General features: G+C 46.8%; 1 protein-coding gene across 1 annotated transcript; it reads left to right on the top strand.

Annotated features, from left to right (window-relative positions):
- Positions 1–11,314: 11,314 nt before the first annotated feature.
- LOC148115629 (vomeronasal type-2 receptor 26-like) lies at positions 11,315–14,825 on the top strand. Its single transcript, XM_087885090.1, has 2 exons — positions 11,315–13,321; positions 13,760–14,825. Exons 1-2 carry the CDS (start codon positions 13,195–13,197, stop codon positions 14,659–14,661), a joined length of 1,029 nt encoding a protein of 342 aa, XP_087741216.1. The 5' UTR covers positions 11,315–13,194; the 3' UTR covers positions 14,662–14,825.
- The last annotated feature ends 210 nt before the right edge of the window (positions 14,826–15,035 follow it).

Below are 15,035 nucleotides of genomic sequence, written 5' to 3'. Positions count from 1 at the left end.
GAAGATGAAACTCAAATACTCTGGCCACCTGCAACCCTCTGCCTGCCAAAACAGAGCTTGGGAGGGCCATGCCCGGCCACCTCTAACTCCATTTTTACTGACAGAGGCACTGTGAGTTGGTCCTTTACTATTTCAAGGGTGGCCACACAGGCCAGATCTAAGCACCCTGCAGGCCAGATCCAGGCTCGGGCCTTGAGTTTGATACCCCTGGACTAGGGTCTCCTGGTTGAGCAGGTGGTTGAACTAGAAGACTTTCCAGCTCTATTCTGATTGACTAATTGACTGAGTGGATGGGTGACCCACAGAGTTCTAATGTGACCAGAAGGGTGTGCTCTATGAGGACCACCAATGAACATCACCCACATATAATTCAGAGTTCCCTGGTTTCAAAGGGAGCATAAAAGACAACAGGACAGAACATCAAGGGAATTAGCAAAATCCATGCACTTATCATTTGAAACGTCTCTCAGCAGGGTGGAAAGGCCCTTAGATTTACCATCTGACTTTTAACATTAAAACTGACACAAACTACTGTTGGAAGAAATATCCTTCTGGGTTCAGTTACAAATGGGGGAAAAGCACTGGAAACATGGTGGCTGCTTGGAAAGATGGTATTAATGGTGGACAGGATCATATGCTTTGATCATGTTGGGTGAAGAAAAAAAGGGAAGAGATGCTGAGAGTGACTGATTTTTATGCCCCCTCTGAATTTGAACTTTATTCTGATTGGTTGTCAGACTCCCATAGGGCCATACAGGGGCAACTCTGTAAGTTGTGTTTTGAGTCGATGATTGGTTGAGCCTTGCTGGATGGTGAAGTACTGAAAGGGCTTTGAAATTGCTATTATGGTTCTGCCTGAAGCAGGTAGATCTTTGTTATGTAGAATAGACTGGCTCAGGCCTTAATGACCCATTGACAAGGGTGGGGGGGCGGAGTTTCTGCCTCCCTTTTAGGGGAAATATTCTTCCCTTTTAATATTTCCTAAATATCTCATTTTCCTAGGAGGGGGTGGGCTTTGAAACAGAGATGAGCACCACCCCCTAGACTCAGGAACGACTAGCACATATCTGTGAGGGGAACCTATACCGTTACTGAAAATATCTCATGTTCCTAGGAGGGGGTGGGTGCTAACTTCCTACACTACCAATACCTTCTATTTTATCTTAGATCAACTATAATGTCATCAACCAGACGGCTGAGCAAAATTATCGTTTTCCTTTTTCATATCGGATGACCCCAAACCAAGAACCTCCTTACTCAGCAATCGTCAAGCTGCTCCTGCACATCCAATGGACGTGGATCGGCCTCCTTTCTCAGGACAATGAAAAAGGAGAAAAATTCAAAAGACGCTTTGAAGTTCTTGCTCTAAAAAATGGTATTTGCATTGTCCTCTCAGGATTTGTCCCAGAAGCAAATCTGCCGACAAGTGCTGGAGAAACTCTCATGCAAGAAAAAAGGAAAATGTTCCTTTCTCTTATCAAGAGTCAAATAAAAATTATAGTATTCCAACTGGATTTTCAGGCCTCAGGAATGTTAGCAGTAATAATACAAACGATTGATACATCCATTGTGGGAAGGGTGTGGATTGCAACAACTTTGACAGCATTAAGTGTAGATAGTTTTGACCTCTTGGTTGATCTCCAAAATAAATATGCTTTGTTTTCCTTCCTCATCCAGACAAAGAGAAGGACTCAGTATTATGACTTTAATTCTCATGCATCTATGTTCTTATCGTATGGAAAGGAAGCGTTCCAATGTTCTTATTCAAGTCCTGTGTTATCTAAGAAAGTTTGGAAAAAATGTAGAGAAAAGGAGAATTGGGAATTTCCACCCCATGATGTGATTGCAAGAATCATGTCTCAGGATTCCTCCAGTATTTCCCAAATAATTCAAATTGTGGCCTGGGTCCTCAGTGCTGCCTCTTCCTCCCAACGGAGCAAGAGGAGAATGCAAGTTGGAGAACATCAACCACCCCAGATTGTACAGCCATGGCAGGTAAGTCTTCTCCTTTGAGTTTACATTGAGTCTCCCCTTCCAATTCCTCAATATTAAATTAGATGTAGAAAGGGGTGAGATATTCCAAAGACCAGTTGCCCAGTTTGTGGTATTTGAGAGTGGGTGTCAATCCTGAAGCTGACCTGACCAAGGCATTTTGATTTTCAGTGTTGCCACATTGGAGCTGAGGGATAGAGAGGGAGGGGAGGAATAGAGATAGCTGGAGTTTTGTAGCCAAAACAAAATACTTTCTCCTGGGAACCAAGGACATTCCCACCAATGGCCGGAGGGAGGATGAGTGAAGTCACCAGGCAACCGGATGACACCTTGATTGGACCATGTGACTGATTGTTTGGAAAGGGGAGGAAAACTTTTACTTTTAATTAGGTGAAAACTGTGGGAACATTTAGAGTCAGGTTTCACCAGCCTATGCCTATATGACATGTCCAATAAAACTGATGTTTGAGGAACCTGCTTGCCTCAGAGTCCTGTTTGCTATCGGCATATTACTTGGAAACCTGATGGTGAGTTAGCGAGAGATGATAGAGAAAAATCTTCCAAAGTTAAACAACCTGTGCTAGTTTGGGATGCTTTTGTGACAGAAATAGCTCTATGGTGACAACGTAATTTTCAAAACTAAACAAGCATCAGAATATTCCAACAACCCTCAACCCTTTATTGTGATCACAAAGTGATCTCCAAGCTAAGGAGTTCAGATGGATTGTTTGTTCTGGATTAAGATTGAATTTTGCTACCTAAATCTGCTAACTTCATCTTGATCAGGTCTGAGGGCAAAATTGTATTCTCCATCTTCTCCCATTACATGTTTTCCCATATCTGCAAGTGGTCTTGCCTCAGAGGGGGCTGTGATGGTGAAGCAGCAAAACATAGAACATAAAACATAGAATAATAAGAGTTTGAAAGGACCTCAGAGGTTTTTCTAGTCCAACCCACAAATAGAGCAGGTGACCCTGCACCATTTCAGACAAAGATGCAGCAGCTGCAGTCTTGTTGTAGCGAAAGTTACAGGAAGCTGCTCCCTTTCTTAAATGTGCCGCCGCCATTGCCACCCTGTTCCATGCACATGCGCACACCACTGATAAATGCTGAATGAATAAGTAAATGATGTGTGCATGTGCACCCAGCACATGGAAAAGAGTGGTGATGGCTGCGACATGTTTAAGAAGGAGAGCGGCTCTGCTACAAGAAGCCTGCAGCTGCTGCATCTTTTGGGACAAGAAGCACCTACAGGAGCACCAAAAAAAAAGGCTGCGGCTGCAGGCATCTTGCGACAAGGAGGGGGGGAGGCAAGATGCAAGCTTGCATTCAGCCCAGTGGCGATGTCTCAGCCCTGGCTTGCCTTCCCTTAAGTTAAGGACACATAATGTGGCAAAAGGAGAGTGGGCAGCGGCTCAGGGACAAGGCCGGAGCCAGGAAATGATGCATTCCCTGACCCGGTCGAGGCAGGCAGTGAGTGGGTGGCAGCTGCAAGGACTCTGGGAATCGCATGTTCCTGGGCCCGGGCCGTGGCACCCAACCCAAGTCGAACGGCGAGCAGGAGGCATGCATTGCTTACCTTTGGTGAGCTGAGCAGGAGAGGTGACTGGTGAGGCAAGTAGCTGGGCTGCATGGCAAAGGGAACTGACATAGGGTGGGAGTTGGTGGGTGGGCTGAGCAGCCAGAAGCAGCGAGTGAGCCAGAAGAGGCGAGAGAGCTGGAAGAGGCGAGCGGGCATGTGTGGGCCACCAGGGATGATTGCTATGGTTCGGCGAACTGATGCCAATCATCCCTACCGGTTCACCCAAACCGGTCCAGATTAGTAGGATTTTACCCCTGCTGTAATTGTTCTTGGTATGTTTTAGCCTTCAGCTCCCTAATCATTTTTGTTGCTCATCTCTACTGTCTTTCCAGTGTTTCAATATCTTTTTTATATTGTGTCGATCAGAACTGGATGCAGTATTATAAATGTGGTCTTACTAAGGCTTTGTAAAGCAATATTAGAACTTCATGGGATCTTGATTCTATCCCTTTATTAACGCAACCTAGGATTGCATTGGCATTTTTGTCTGCTGCCACACATTGTTGGCTCATATTTAAGTGATTGTTCATTAGGACTCCAAGATCCTTCTCTCAGTTACTGGCATTAAGCCAAATTTCATGTAGTGTCAACTTACAAAGCTTTCAAGTTGCCATGAGCAGGAGGGCGGAAGGACTGGAGTGAATTCCATACACTCTTTCTCACCGCAATCAGAAGGAGGGTGTTAGGTTTCACAGCCAGCCAAAGTGGTTAATTGGAGAATGTGATTTATGACATGGCCAGAGAGGAGGGGAGAGACAGGGTCATAGGGGAATGTAAATCTACATAGGATCAGTCCTAACTGCATCCGAGTATTGCCAGAATGGTGCTCCTAATAAATGAATATATTTCCTTTGAAGTTTGGATCATGGCGCGTGAATTAATTAGGGCATCTTTCGGAATCTTGACACGTAGTCTGTACCTATACTGTTGGTTTTCTTGAATAAGTGTAAAACCTTACTTTTATCTATGTTGAATTTCATGTTGTTAGGTAGGGGCCCATGTTCAATTTGTCAAGATCTTTTTGGATCTTGAGCTTGTCTTCTGGAGTGTTGGTTATTCCTGTCAGCTTAGTGTCATCTGCAAATTTGATCAGTTACCCTTCAATTCCCTCACCTAGATCTTTTTTGAAGATATTGAAGAGTGCTGTGCCTAAAATGGAAACTTGGGGAACCCCAATACTTCCTTCCCTCCATGTGGATGAGGTTTCCCAGAGGACTACATGTTGAATATAATTTGTTAGCCAGTTACAAAGCCACCTGATGGTGGTGTTATCTATTCCATGTTTTCAAGAATGTGAGATAATGAATTATTTGGATGAGGCGATAGATGGGGAACTCATCAAATTTGCAGATGATACCAAGCTGGCAGGAATAGCCAACACTCCGGAAGATAGGCTTAAGATACAGAAGGATCCTGACAGACTTGAACATTGCGCGCTATCTAACAAAATCAAATTTAATGGTAAAAAAAGTTAAGTTCTACATTTAGGCAAGAAAACAAATGCAGGTACAGTATATGTGACACCTTGCTCAATGGTAGTAACTATGAGAGGGATCTTGGCGTCCCAGTGGACAACCATTTAAATATGAGCCAGCAGTGTGCAGCAGCTACCAAAAAAACCAACACAGTTGTGGGCTGCATAAGCAGTGGGATAGAATCAAGATCACGTGAAGTGTTAATAACACTTTATAATTCCTTGGTAAGGCCATACTTGGAATGCTGCATCCAGTTTTGGTTGCCACAAGGTAAAAAAGATGTTGAGACTCTAGAAAGTGAGCAGGGAAGAGCAACAAAGATGATTAGAGGACTGGAGGTTAAAACATATGAAGAACGGTTGCAGGAACTGGGTATGTCTATTTTAATGAAAAGAAGGACTGGGGAGACATGATAGCAGTGTTCCAATATCTCAGGGGCTACCACAAAGAAGAGGGAGTCAAGGTATTCTCCAAAGCACCTGAGGGTAGGACAAGAAGCAATGGGTAGAAACTACTCAAGGAGTGATGCAACTTAGAACTAAGGAGAAATTTCCTGACAGTTAGAACAATTAATCAGTGGAACAACTTGCCTCCAGAAGCTGTGAATGCTCCAACACTGGACATTTTTAAGAAGATGTTGGATAGTGTTATGTCCTTATAAGGACATCCACTGGGGATTGGCTAATCCTCCGGCGGGAGATTTAAAGAACTGTCATTGGATGGCTTAGTCTGCCGGAGCGTATTTAAAGAGCCCCGGCAGCACAGCCGCTCATCTTATTCTTGTGCTTAAATAAAGTGCTGAATGGACTAGAGCTGGTCGCCTCTTTCTTTCCCCGCGCCGATCTAACACTGGCGATGAAGGAGTCAAGAACCAAGCGACGAACCTCGTGGCACGAAGCCAACCTCAAGAGCTAAGTCACTAGCAGCTGAAGTCACTCGTAGGCATCTTCCAGCGGCATGGCAACAGCAGAAGCCACATTGCTGACCCTTGCCCCTTTCCGCCCAGGGAAGGAGAAATGGAAGTCCTACATGATCAGATTCCGGCAATTCCTGAGAGGCAACAACATCAGGGATGCCGATGACGACCGCAAGAAGGGTAATTTCCTGGCAAACTGCGGCACTGATGTCCTCGAGATGGCCATCGACCTGGTGGCACCAAGGGACATCGAAGAATTCCCATGGATGGACCTGCAACAAATTCTGCAGGACCACTATGGCCCAACGGGAACACCAGTGGCTAATCGATTCACCTTCCACCAGAGGGATCAAAAGGAAGGTGAAACCATCAAGGAATTCGTGGCCGCCCTGCGCCAAATCGCAGCCAGCTGTGAATTCGATCACGTGGACAATGCCATAGCTGACCACATGGTTTTTGGCATGAGGGACAGGGCCCTACAAAAAAAGTGCCTGAGCAAGAAGAATCTTGTGCTCAAGGACATGGTGGAGGAAGCTACGGCCTCCGAGACCTCTGAGAGAGCAGCAGCCGCAGTGCTCCGGGCAAAAGGAATCCACAAGATTCGCAGAGCTGCGCAATCATCGACTGAGGATTCCACGGCTGGATCAGAATCCGATGAAATATCGGCCGTGCACAAGGTCTCCAGACCCCCGAAGCGGGAAACCGCTCGGAAAAGCGACCGGGGGGAGCGCTGTGCCAGCTGCAGAGGGGACCATGCCAGAGTCAACTGCAAGTGGAGGGATGCAACCTGCAGATGTTGCAACAGAAGGGGTCACATTGCTGAAGCTTGCAGAGCTGAGGAGCCAGCCCCGGAGCCATCCAGCCACTGGCCACGCGAAAATCAGGAGGTCAACGCAAGGTCATCCAAACGATCCTCCTACCAGTCCAGACGCGGTGAGAGCGACGGGAACCAGAGGAGAGCGGTGCACCAGACGACCATAGACTTCTCCTACGATGACGACATCGCCACAAAGTGCCACATGACCGTACACTTGGAAGGAACCCCATGTACAATGGAGGTAGATTCAGGCTCAATCTACTCCATTATGGACTGGCAACATCTCAAGCGCATCAAGCCAGACATCCGCAAAAAGGACCTGAAACTCCTACGCTCCAGGCTAGTCGATTTTGGAGGAAACCCCATCGGAGTCCTGGGAAGAACCTCACTACAAACCTTTTTCTGCGAGTTCCAAGGCAACCTCCCCATCACCATCGTCGAGCACAGCTGCCCGACCCTGCTAGGCATGGAGTGGTTCAAGCCATTAGGGCTCGGGATCAGAGGGGTTAATCAGATTCGGCAGGATGAACTCGACACCCTCCTCGAAGAGTTCAAGGAAGTCTTTGATGGTAAGCTGGGGAAATTTGTGGGGAAGCCCATTTCCTTTAATCTTGATAAGGCAATTACACCCATTAGGCTTAAGCCTCACAGAGTTCCGTTTGCCTTGAGGCCCAAAGTAGATGCTCAGCTAGATAAGCTGATAGCCCAAGGCATCTTGGAACCAATCGATCATGCGGCATGGGAGACGCCCATTGTGACCCCCATGAAGCATGATGGATCTGTGCGCATCTGTGCTGACTATAAGTGTTCAATCAACAAGGCCCTGTCACAGAGCGCATACCCAGTTCCAGTGGTGCAACATCTGCTGCATTCACTTGGGAGTGGGACAATATTCACCAAACTGGACCTGGCCCAGGCTTACCAGCAACTGCCAGTAGACGAAAAAACTGTGGAGGCTCAAACCATTGTCACCCACAGAGGCGCATTTAAATGTAACCGTCTCCAATTTGGAGTCAGCGCAGCCCCAGGAATTTTTCAATCAGTGATGGAATGCCTTCTCCAAGGCATTCCAGGGGTGGTGCCGTACTTCGATGATGTCTTAATCTCCGGGCACTCTAAAAACCAACTACTTGAGCGACTAAAACAAGTTTTACAGTGCTTTAAGGAGAAGGGTTTTAGAGTCAGGAGAGACAAGTGCATCATTGGGGTCCAGGAGGTCGAGTTCCTGGGCTATCTCATAGATGGCACTGGCATCCACCCCACCAAAGCAAAAGTTACGGCAATCCACGAAGCTCCAGCCCCCAAAAACAAAGCGGAGCTTCAAGCCTTTTTGGGACTACTGAATTTTTACAGTGTCTTCTTAAAACAAAAGGCAACAGCTGCTGAACCGCTCCATCGCCTGCTGGGGAAAGCGGTACCGTGGAGATGGGGGACAGAAGAGGAAGCAGCTTTCAAGACCATCAAAGGGCTCCTCTCCTCAGACAGCGTGCTCATCCAATATCACAAGACGCTTCCACTACTGTTGACCTGCGATGCATCACCATACGGGATCGGCAAAGTCCTCAGCCACGAACTTCCCAACGGCTCTGAGGCACTCATCGCCTATTTCTCCAAGACGATGTCCAGCACCGAGAGCAACTATAGCCAGCTGGACAAGGAAGCCTTGGCCATCGTGGCTGGCATCAAGCGTTTCCACAAGTACCTGTATGGCAGAAGCTTCATGGTCATCACGGACCACAAGCCACTGTTGGGACTGTTACCAGGCGACAAACCCACACCCGGCTACATGTCGCCCAGGATGACACGCCGGGCCATCTTCCTTGCCAGGTACTCATACAAACTAATCCACAGAGCCGGCAAGACCATCGGAAACGCCGATGCCCTGAGCCGATGCCCATCTCAGGAGCCAGTGGTGGACCCCGCCCCCACACTCGGACTATTTCACATTGATGATGACCCCATTTGCCCAGTCACCTCTGCAGATGTGGCAGCGCAGACCCAGAAGGACAAAACTCTCAAACAGGTACTCTCCTGGGTCCTGCGGGAGTGGCCAACAGAGAGGGTGGCAGAAGAATTTACCCCATTCATCAGGAAGCAGCAAGAACTAACCACAATGAAGGGCTGCATCCTCTGGGGCGACAGGGTCATGATTCCCCGAGCACTCCAGCAGAACACCCTAGAGACACTGCACAAGGGGCACCCTGGCATCGTGCGCATGAAGGGGTTGGCATGATGCTACGTGTGGTGGCCCACATTAGACAAAGACATTGAGACCTGGGGGGCCAGATGTGACCTGTGCCAGGAATCCGAGCCAGCGCCACCCCGCGCCCACTCATCCGAATGGGAGATGCCCAGCAGCCCGTGGTCAAGGATCCACAATGATTTCGCAGGGCTGATGAGTGGAAAATACCTCCTCATCGTGGTGGATGCCTTCTCGAAATGGCTGGAAATCATGCCCATGGCATCTACAACAACAGAGGCCACCACAAGGGCACTCCGGAGGCTTTTTGTGACACACGGGCTGCCGAATGTACTTGTGCCGGACAACGGGCCACAGCTCACCTCCAAGCCCATGGAGATGTTACTGGCAGGACTGGGCTTCTGCCATGCCCTGATTGCCCCCTACAGACCGGCTGGAAATGGGCAGGTTGAGAGGATGGTGAGGCTCATGAAGGAAGCCCTCACCAAAATGGGCACCGGCGACTGGCAAGAGAGAATTGACCAGTTCCTCCTAACCCAGCACATCATGCCGCACGCAACGATGCGGAAAAGCCCGGCGGAGCTGCTGATGGAGAGAAGACTGAGGTCACATCTGGATCGACTGCACCCCCAGTACAACCCAGAGGTGCCATCAGATGCCAGCCATCCGTCCCGCACCTTCGCCACAGGAGATCTGGTTTTTGCACTTAATTTTCACGGGTTTCCGAAGTATCTGAAAGGCAAGATCGAGAGCTCAACTGGCCCGAAGTCCTACAGAGTGGAGCTGAAAGATGGACAGGTCTGTAGACGTCACATCGACCAGCTCCGGAAAAGGTGGAGGGGAACGGGAAGAAACCAGCCTGACGAGGTAGGCTTACAACCCCCTGACAAGGTAGGCCTGCAACCCCCCAACAAGGTAGGCCTACCACACCCCGACGAAGTAGGCCAACAACGCCCGACGAGGTAGGCCTACAACACCCCGACGAGGCCGACCAATGCCACTATCGTGAGCTGAACTGTTGGAAATCCATAGCAGTAGACCGGTACCCACGGCCTGAGGGACATCGACACCAACCCAGCGAGTAGGGCACCCGCCATCCCAGCAAGAGGACCTCCACCACAGCATTGAGGTAGACCGGGGGCTACACAGGGGGGAAGAGCCACACCCCCCCAGCAAGGGCGACAAACAACACCCCAGCCAGGGAGACCTCCGTCCCAGACGAGTAGACCGGGGACAACTAGGCGAGGAGGGCATACAACACCCCAGCAGAGCCAGCCAGCCACCGACCGGTGAGGGAGACCTCAACCACCAACCCGACCAGGTCGACCAGCACCAACCCTGCGAAGTCGACCTGCACGAACCCGACCGAGGAGGCGAACACCACCCGGCGAGGTCGACCACGATCAACATCAACATCATCGGGAGCCGCAGAAGTCTAAAATAACACCAGTGGACTTACCGGGCTTGGGACGGCACCCACCAGACAGCAGCGATGTCCAACCGCGAGGTTCCAGAGAATCCGGGTGAGGGAAGGACCGGCGACACCAGCAGGAAGATCCAGATGCTGCGGCCGGAGGTGCTGGGACGGGTCCCGCACACTCGACGGCCGGACTCCGGGTTGCCCCAGCCGGGGAGCCGGAGAGGACAGGAGCTTCGCCCACCCAGGTCAGCGGCGAAGCTCGGAGTGAACTGCGCAGGTCTTCTAGGACCGTCAGGTATCCCGCCTACCTGCGTGAGTTTGTTACCGCATATTGACTTTGATGGACAGCTTTCAGACTAAGGGGGGAGGAGTGTTATGTCCTTATAAGGACATCCGCTGGGGATTGGCTAATCCTCCGGCGGGAGATTTAAAGAACTGTCATTGGACGGCTGAGTCTGCCGGAGCGTATTTAAAGAGCCCCGGCAGCACAGCCGCTCGTCTTATTCTTGTGCTTAAATAAAGTGCTGAATGGACCAGAGCTGGTTGCGTCTTTCTTTCCCCACGCCGATCTAACAGATAGCCATTTGTCCGAAGTGGTGTAGGGTTTCCTGCCTAACCAGGGGAATGGACTAGAAGATCTCCAAGGTCACTTTCAACTACGCTCTTCTCTTCTCTTCTCTTCTCTTCTCTTCTCTTCTCTTCTCTTCTCTTCTCTTCTCAATATTTGAAAAAGAACTGTAAAATACAGGACAATGACTGAAAGAAGCTTCCCATGAAATGCTGAATCAATCAGCTTCAGACTGCAGTGGTGATTTGAAGAGGTTGAATTATTCAGAGTACCTCCAATCCGGAATAATAGCAAGAAAAATATTGAATAAAGGCTCAAATTGCAATGTTTTTTTTCCCCTGCAGCTTCATAAGTTCCTGAGAAACTTCCAACCTCACAATATTTCCAGAGAAGGGATTTCTTTTGATGAAAATGGAGTTCCTGTTGGTGACTTTGATATCATGCAGTGGACATCCTCTTTGAACAAATCAGATGCAGGGATGAAAATTGGGACTGTAGAAAGACAAACCTCCTTGGAAGTCAAGATATCTGTCAATCAAAGCGCCATCCAATGGCCAACTTTATTTAACAAAGTAGTTGAGGCTGCTTGGATTTTGCTCTTCTATTTATCTCCATCTGTGGAAATTTTTCTGCTCAGAAATAATTCTTATTGAGGCCAGTTGAGTTACCCTTCAATTCCCTCACTTCCAAATAAGAGAACATAAAGCTTCATTAATTCATTAGATATCATTTTACTTTAGAGGTTTTACAATAATCTATCACACACTGGAATCTGCTGCATTGTATTGCGGGATTTGCAATCTACATTATTAAACTGGAATATGTTGCCATAATTTATAGTACATCAAATTTATCTTCTTTTCAGTAAGAGAAAATCCAGAATGTCTATGGAGATTCTCAGTCATCCAGGTTGTATCACAGGTGCTTTTTCAAAAGGCACCTGGACTTTGTTTTCCCTTGAAGATGTTTCACTTCTCATCCAAGAAGCTTCTTCAGTTCTGACTGAATGGTGGAGGATGGAAAGATTTGGAACCGCTGAAAAGACTGTGTTGTAAACAGGATATAGATATAGATTCAGCAATTGCAGGAAGGTTCCACACCCGTTTGCACTATTCAGGTGGCCCTGAGGGTGCAGATAAATTTCAAGTGGCCTTAACAACTTTCAGAAAGTCTGCTAACGACCAGATGACTGTAAGAAATATAAATCCTTCCATACTTCACCATTCAGTCAGCACTGAAGAAGCTTCTGGAATGAGAAGTGGGATGTCTTTAAGGGAAAACAAAGATCAGTTGTCTTTTGAAAAAGCATCTTTGGGAGAAAAATCCAGAACATGAAAAGCAAAGATGGAGAAAAAATATATACCGTATTTTTCGGAGGATTAGACACTCCGGAGTATAAAGTGCACCTTAGTTTTCGGGGAGGAAAATAAGAAAAAAAAATCTGCCTCTGTCTACCAGCATCCATCAGTATTCAGCTGGCTAGCATCCTGTCAGTGTGTGAGAGAGTTGAGGGCTGTTTGGAAACTGAAACATTATTTGCTGTGGGAGCAACATGAAAGGAGCCTGGGCGTGGCTTAGGTCAATTATTCTAAAGCTGCATGCTGTGCTGATCTCTGAAACTGAAACTGAAACTCCTCTGTTCTACTTGTGTTTTCCTTGCTGCTGCAAACTGTGACAGTCCTTGCACAAACAGCCAGGTCAGCCTCAGCACATTATTGCAGCTTGATTCAGTATGAGCAGCTGATTGGCGGATGGATTGGTCTCCCAAAATACCCCCAATCAGCTGTTCCAGGCTGCAGGGATTGCCGAAGACCATTGCTTCCTCCGTGCCTTGCATTTTTGGCTACGTTCGGTGTATGAGATGCATTGAAATTTTCACCCTCTTTTGGGGGGGAGGGAAATGCATTTTATATTCCAAAAAATACGGTAAGTTATATCATTCTAACACATGCCTTCAGGAGAAACACCTTTTGTAATGGAACTACTTTCCTTTGGGGAAAAAATAAGGCAGTGAGTCTGTTTTGGGATCTACAATGGAGATTGATAGAGAAAGAGAATGATCTTTCATTTGCCCCTTAGAAGTAGAGTAATTACAGTTCATGCCACTACTTCTTGACTGATTTCGCTCAATGTGCTCCTGAGCTTTTGGAAGCCACTTGATTTCAGTAAATCCTTCTAATTCATACAGTATATCACCCTGACTAATATTTCTGTTTAAATTTAGATGGTGCCTTATTCAAGATGTACAGAAAGTTGCTCCCCAGGTTATGCCAAGGTTGTGAGAGAGGGAGCCCCAGTTTGCTGCTATGACTGTTCTCTGTGTATGGAAGGAACATTCTCTGTGCAAGAAGGTACAGTAGGTGGCTCCAAAAATAACCCATAAAAATTCAAGATACAATCAATATTCTATCTTGTTTTGGGAGGGATATTTGATAAAGAAGCAAGAAAAACATTAAATTTCTTGAAGGCATCCACAAACTTCAAAGATTGGGCACTATCACCAAATTTAGATGACGTTGAAAGCATTAAAACATATAATGAAAGGTTGCTGATTTCTACTGAGTTGTTACTTTTTTGCTTGGTTTTGGGAAAGAGGACAAGTTTTGAGAGCTGATAATCACATTCATCTTCAGCTTTTAAAAAGACTATTTGATTAGTATAACTAATGTTGTATAATATCACTGGGCAAAAATATTATTCTTTGAACATGAAGTAACTGATTTCTGATGCAGTTTTCATGCTCCTACAGCTGCAGAAACAGATTCATGCTAAGCATTTTTTTTCCACAGATGCAGCCCATTGTGAAAAGTGTCCAGATGACCAGTATTCCAATAAGAAGCGAGATCAGTGTGTCCCCAAAAATATAAGCTTCTTATCCTATCAAGAATTGTTGGGACTCATCCTGGCTTTCTTTGCCATCGCTTTGTCCCTAACCACCGCCTTGATTCTGGGAATCTTCATGAAATACCGAGACACTCCCATAGTCAAAGCCAACAACTGTGAACTCACCTACATCCTCCTGATTTCACTCCTGCTTTCTTTCTTGACCTCCCTTCTATTCATCGGTCGCCCCGTGAAAATGACCTGTCTCCTCCAACAAACCATTTTCAGTGTTGTTTTCTCAGTTGCTGTGTCTTCCTTGCTGGCCAAGACTGTCATGGTGGTGGTGGCCTTTCTGGCCACCAAGCCAGGCAGCAGCATGAGGAAATGGCTGGGGAAGAGTCTGGCCAACTCTATTGTTTTATCCTGCTCTGGTATTCAAGTAGGCCTCTGTATGATGTGGCTGGGAGTCTTTCCCCCATTCCCAGATTCTGACTTTCATTCCCAACCAGAACACATCCTGCTGCAGTGCAATGAAGGCTCTGTCACCATGTTCTATTCTGCTCTTGGCTACATGGGTTTTTTGGCTGCCATCTGTTTCTTGGTGGCATTTCTGGCTCGAAACCTTCCAGGGGCTTTTAATGAAGCCAAACTGATCACCTTCAGCATGTTGGTTTTTTGTAGCATTTGGATCTCCTTTGTTCCCACCTATCTGAGCACCAAGGGGAAATACATGGTAGCCGTGCAGATCTTCTCCATCCTGGCCTCTGGCCTGGGTTTACTGGGCTGCATCTTTATCCCCAAATGCTACATTATTATCCTGAGACCTGACATGAACACCAAAGAACATCTGATGATAAAAAACCGTTAAGGTTCTTTGTGCTCGTGTTTATTTTTGTACAGTTTACATGCAGCATAAAATCACATACTTTGAAGTAATGTTTTATGTATTGTCACTTATCTTTCTTCATTCCATGAGAATTTTGAATTATAAAAATTATAATAATTGAGTAATAAAGTTGCTAAAACAACTCAAATTATCTGAAATAATCATATCCTTCAATTGTCCTAATCTGAATTCATATTATGACATTAATAAAATTTTAGATTAGGTTTTAGATTAAATTGAAGACGATGGATAATGATGATGTGTGTTTTTGCTACTATATAGGTTGATGTGCTGGTGTTATATGTTACTTTCTGGGGTGATTTTCTGACTTTGTTTTAAAAAATAGTTAATTTCAA

This window comes from Pantherophis guttatus, chromosome 2, assembly GCF_059756535.1.
Source record: "Pantherophis guttatus breed Tessera chromosome 2, ASM5975653v1, whole genome shotgun sequence".
In the NCBI taxonomy this organism is placed as follows: domain Eukaryota; kingdom Metazoa; phylum Chordata; class Lepidosauria; order Squamata; family Colubridae; genus Pantherophis; species Pantherophis guttatus.
The sequence above is the reverse complement of the archived record's forward strand: the minus strand, read 5'-3'. Positions and strand labels throughout refer to the sequence as shown.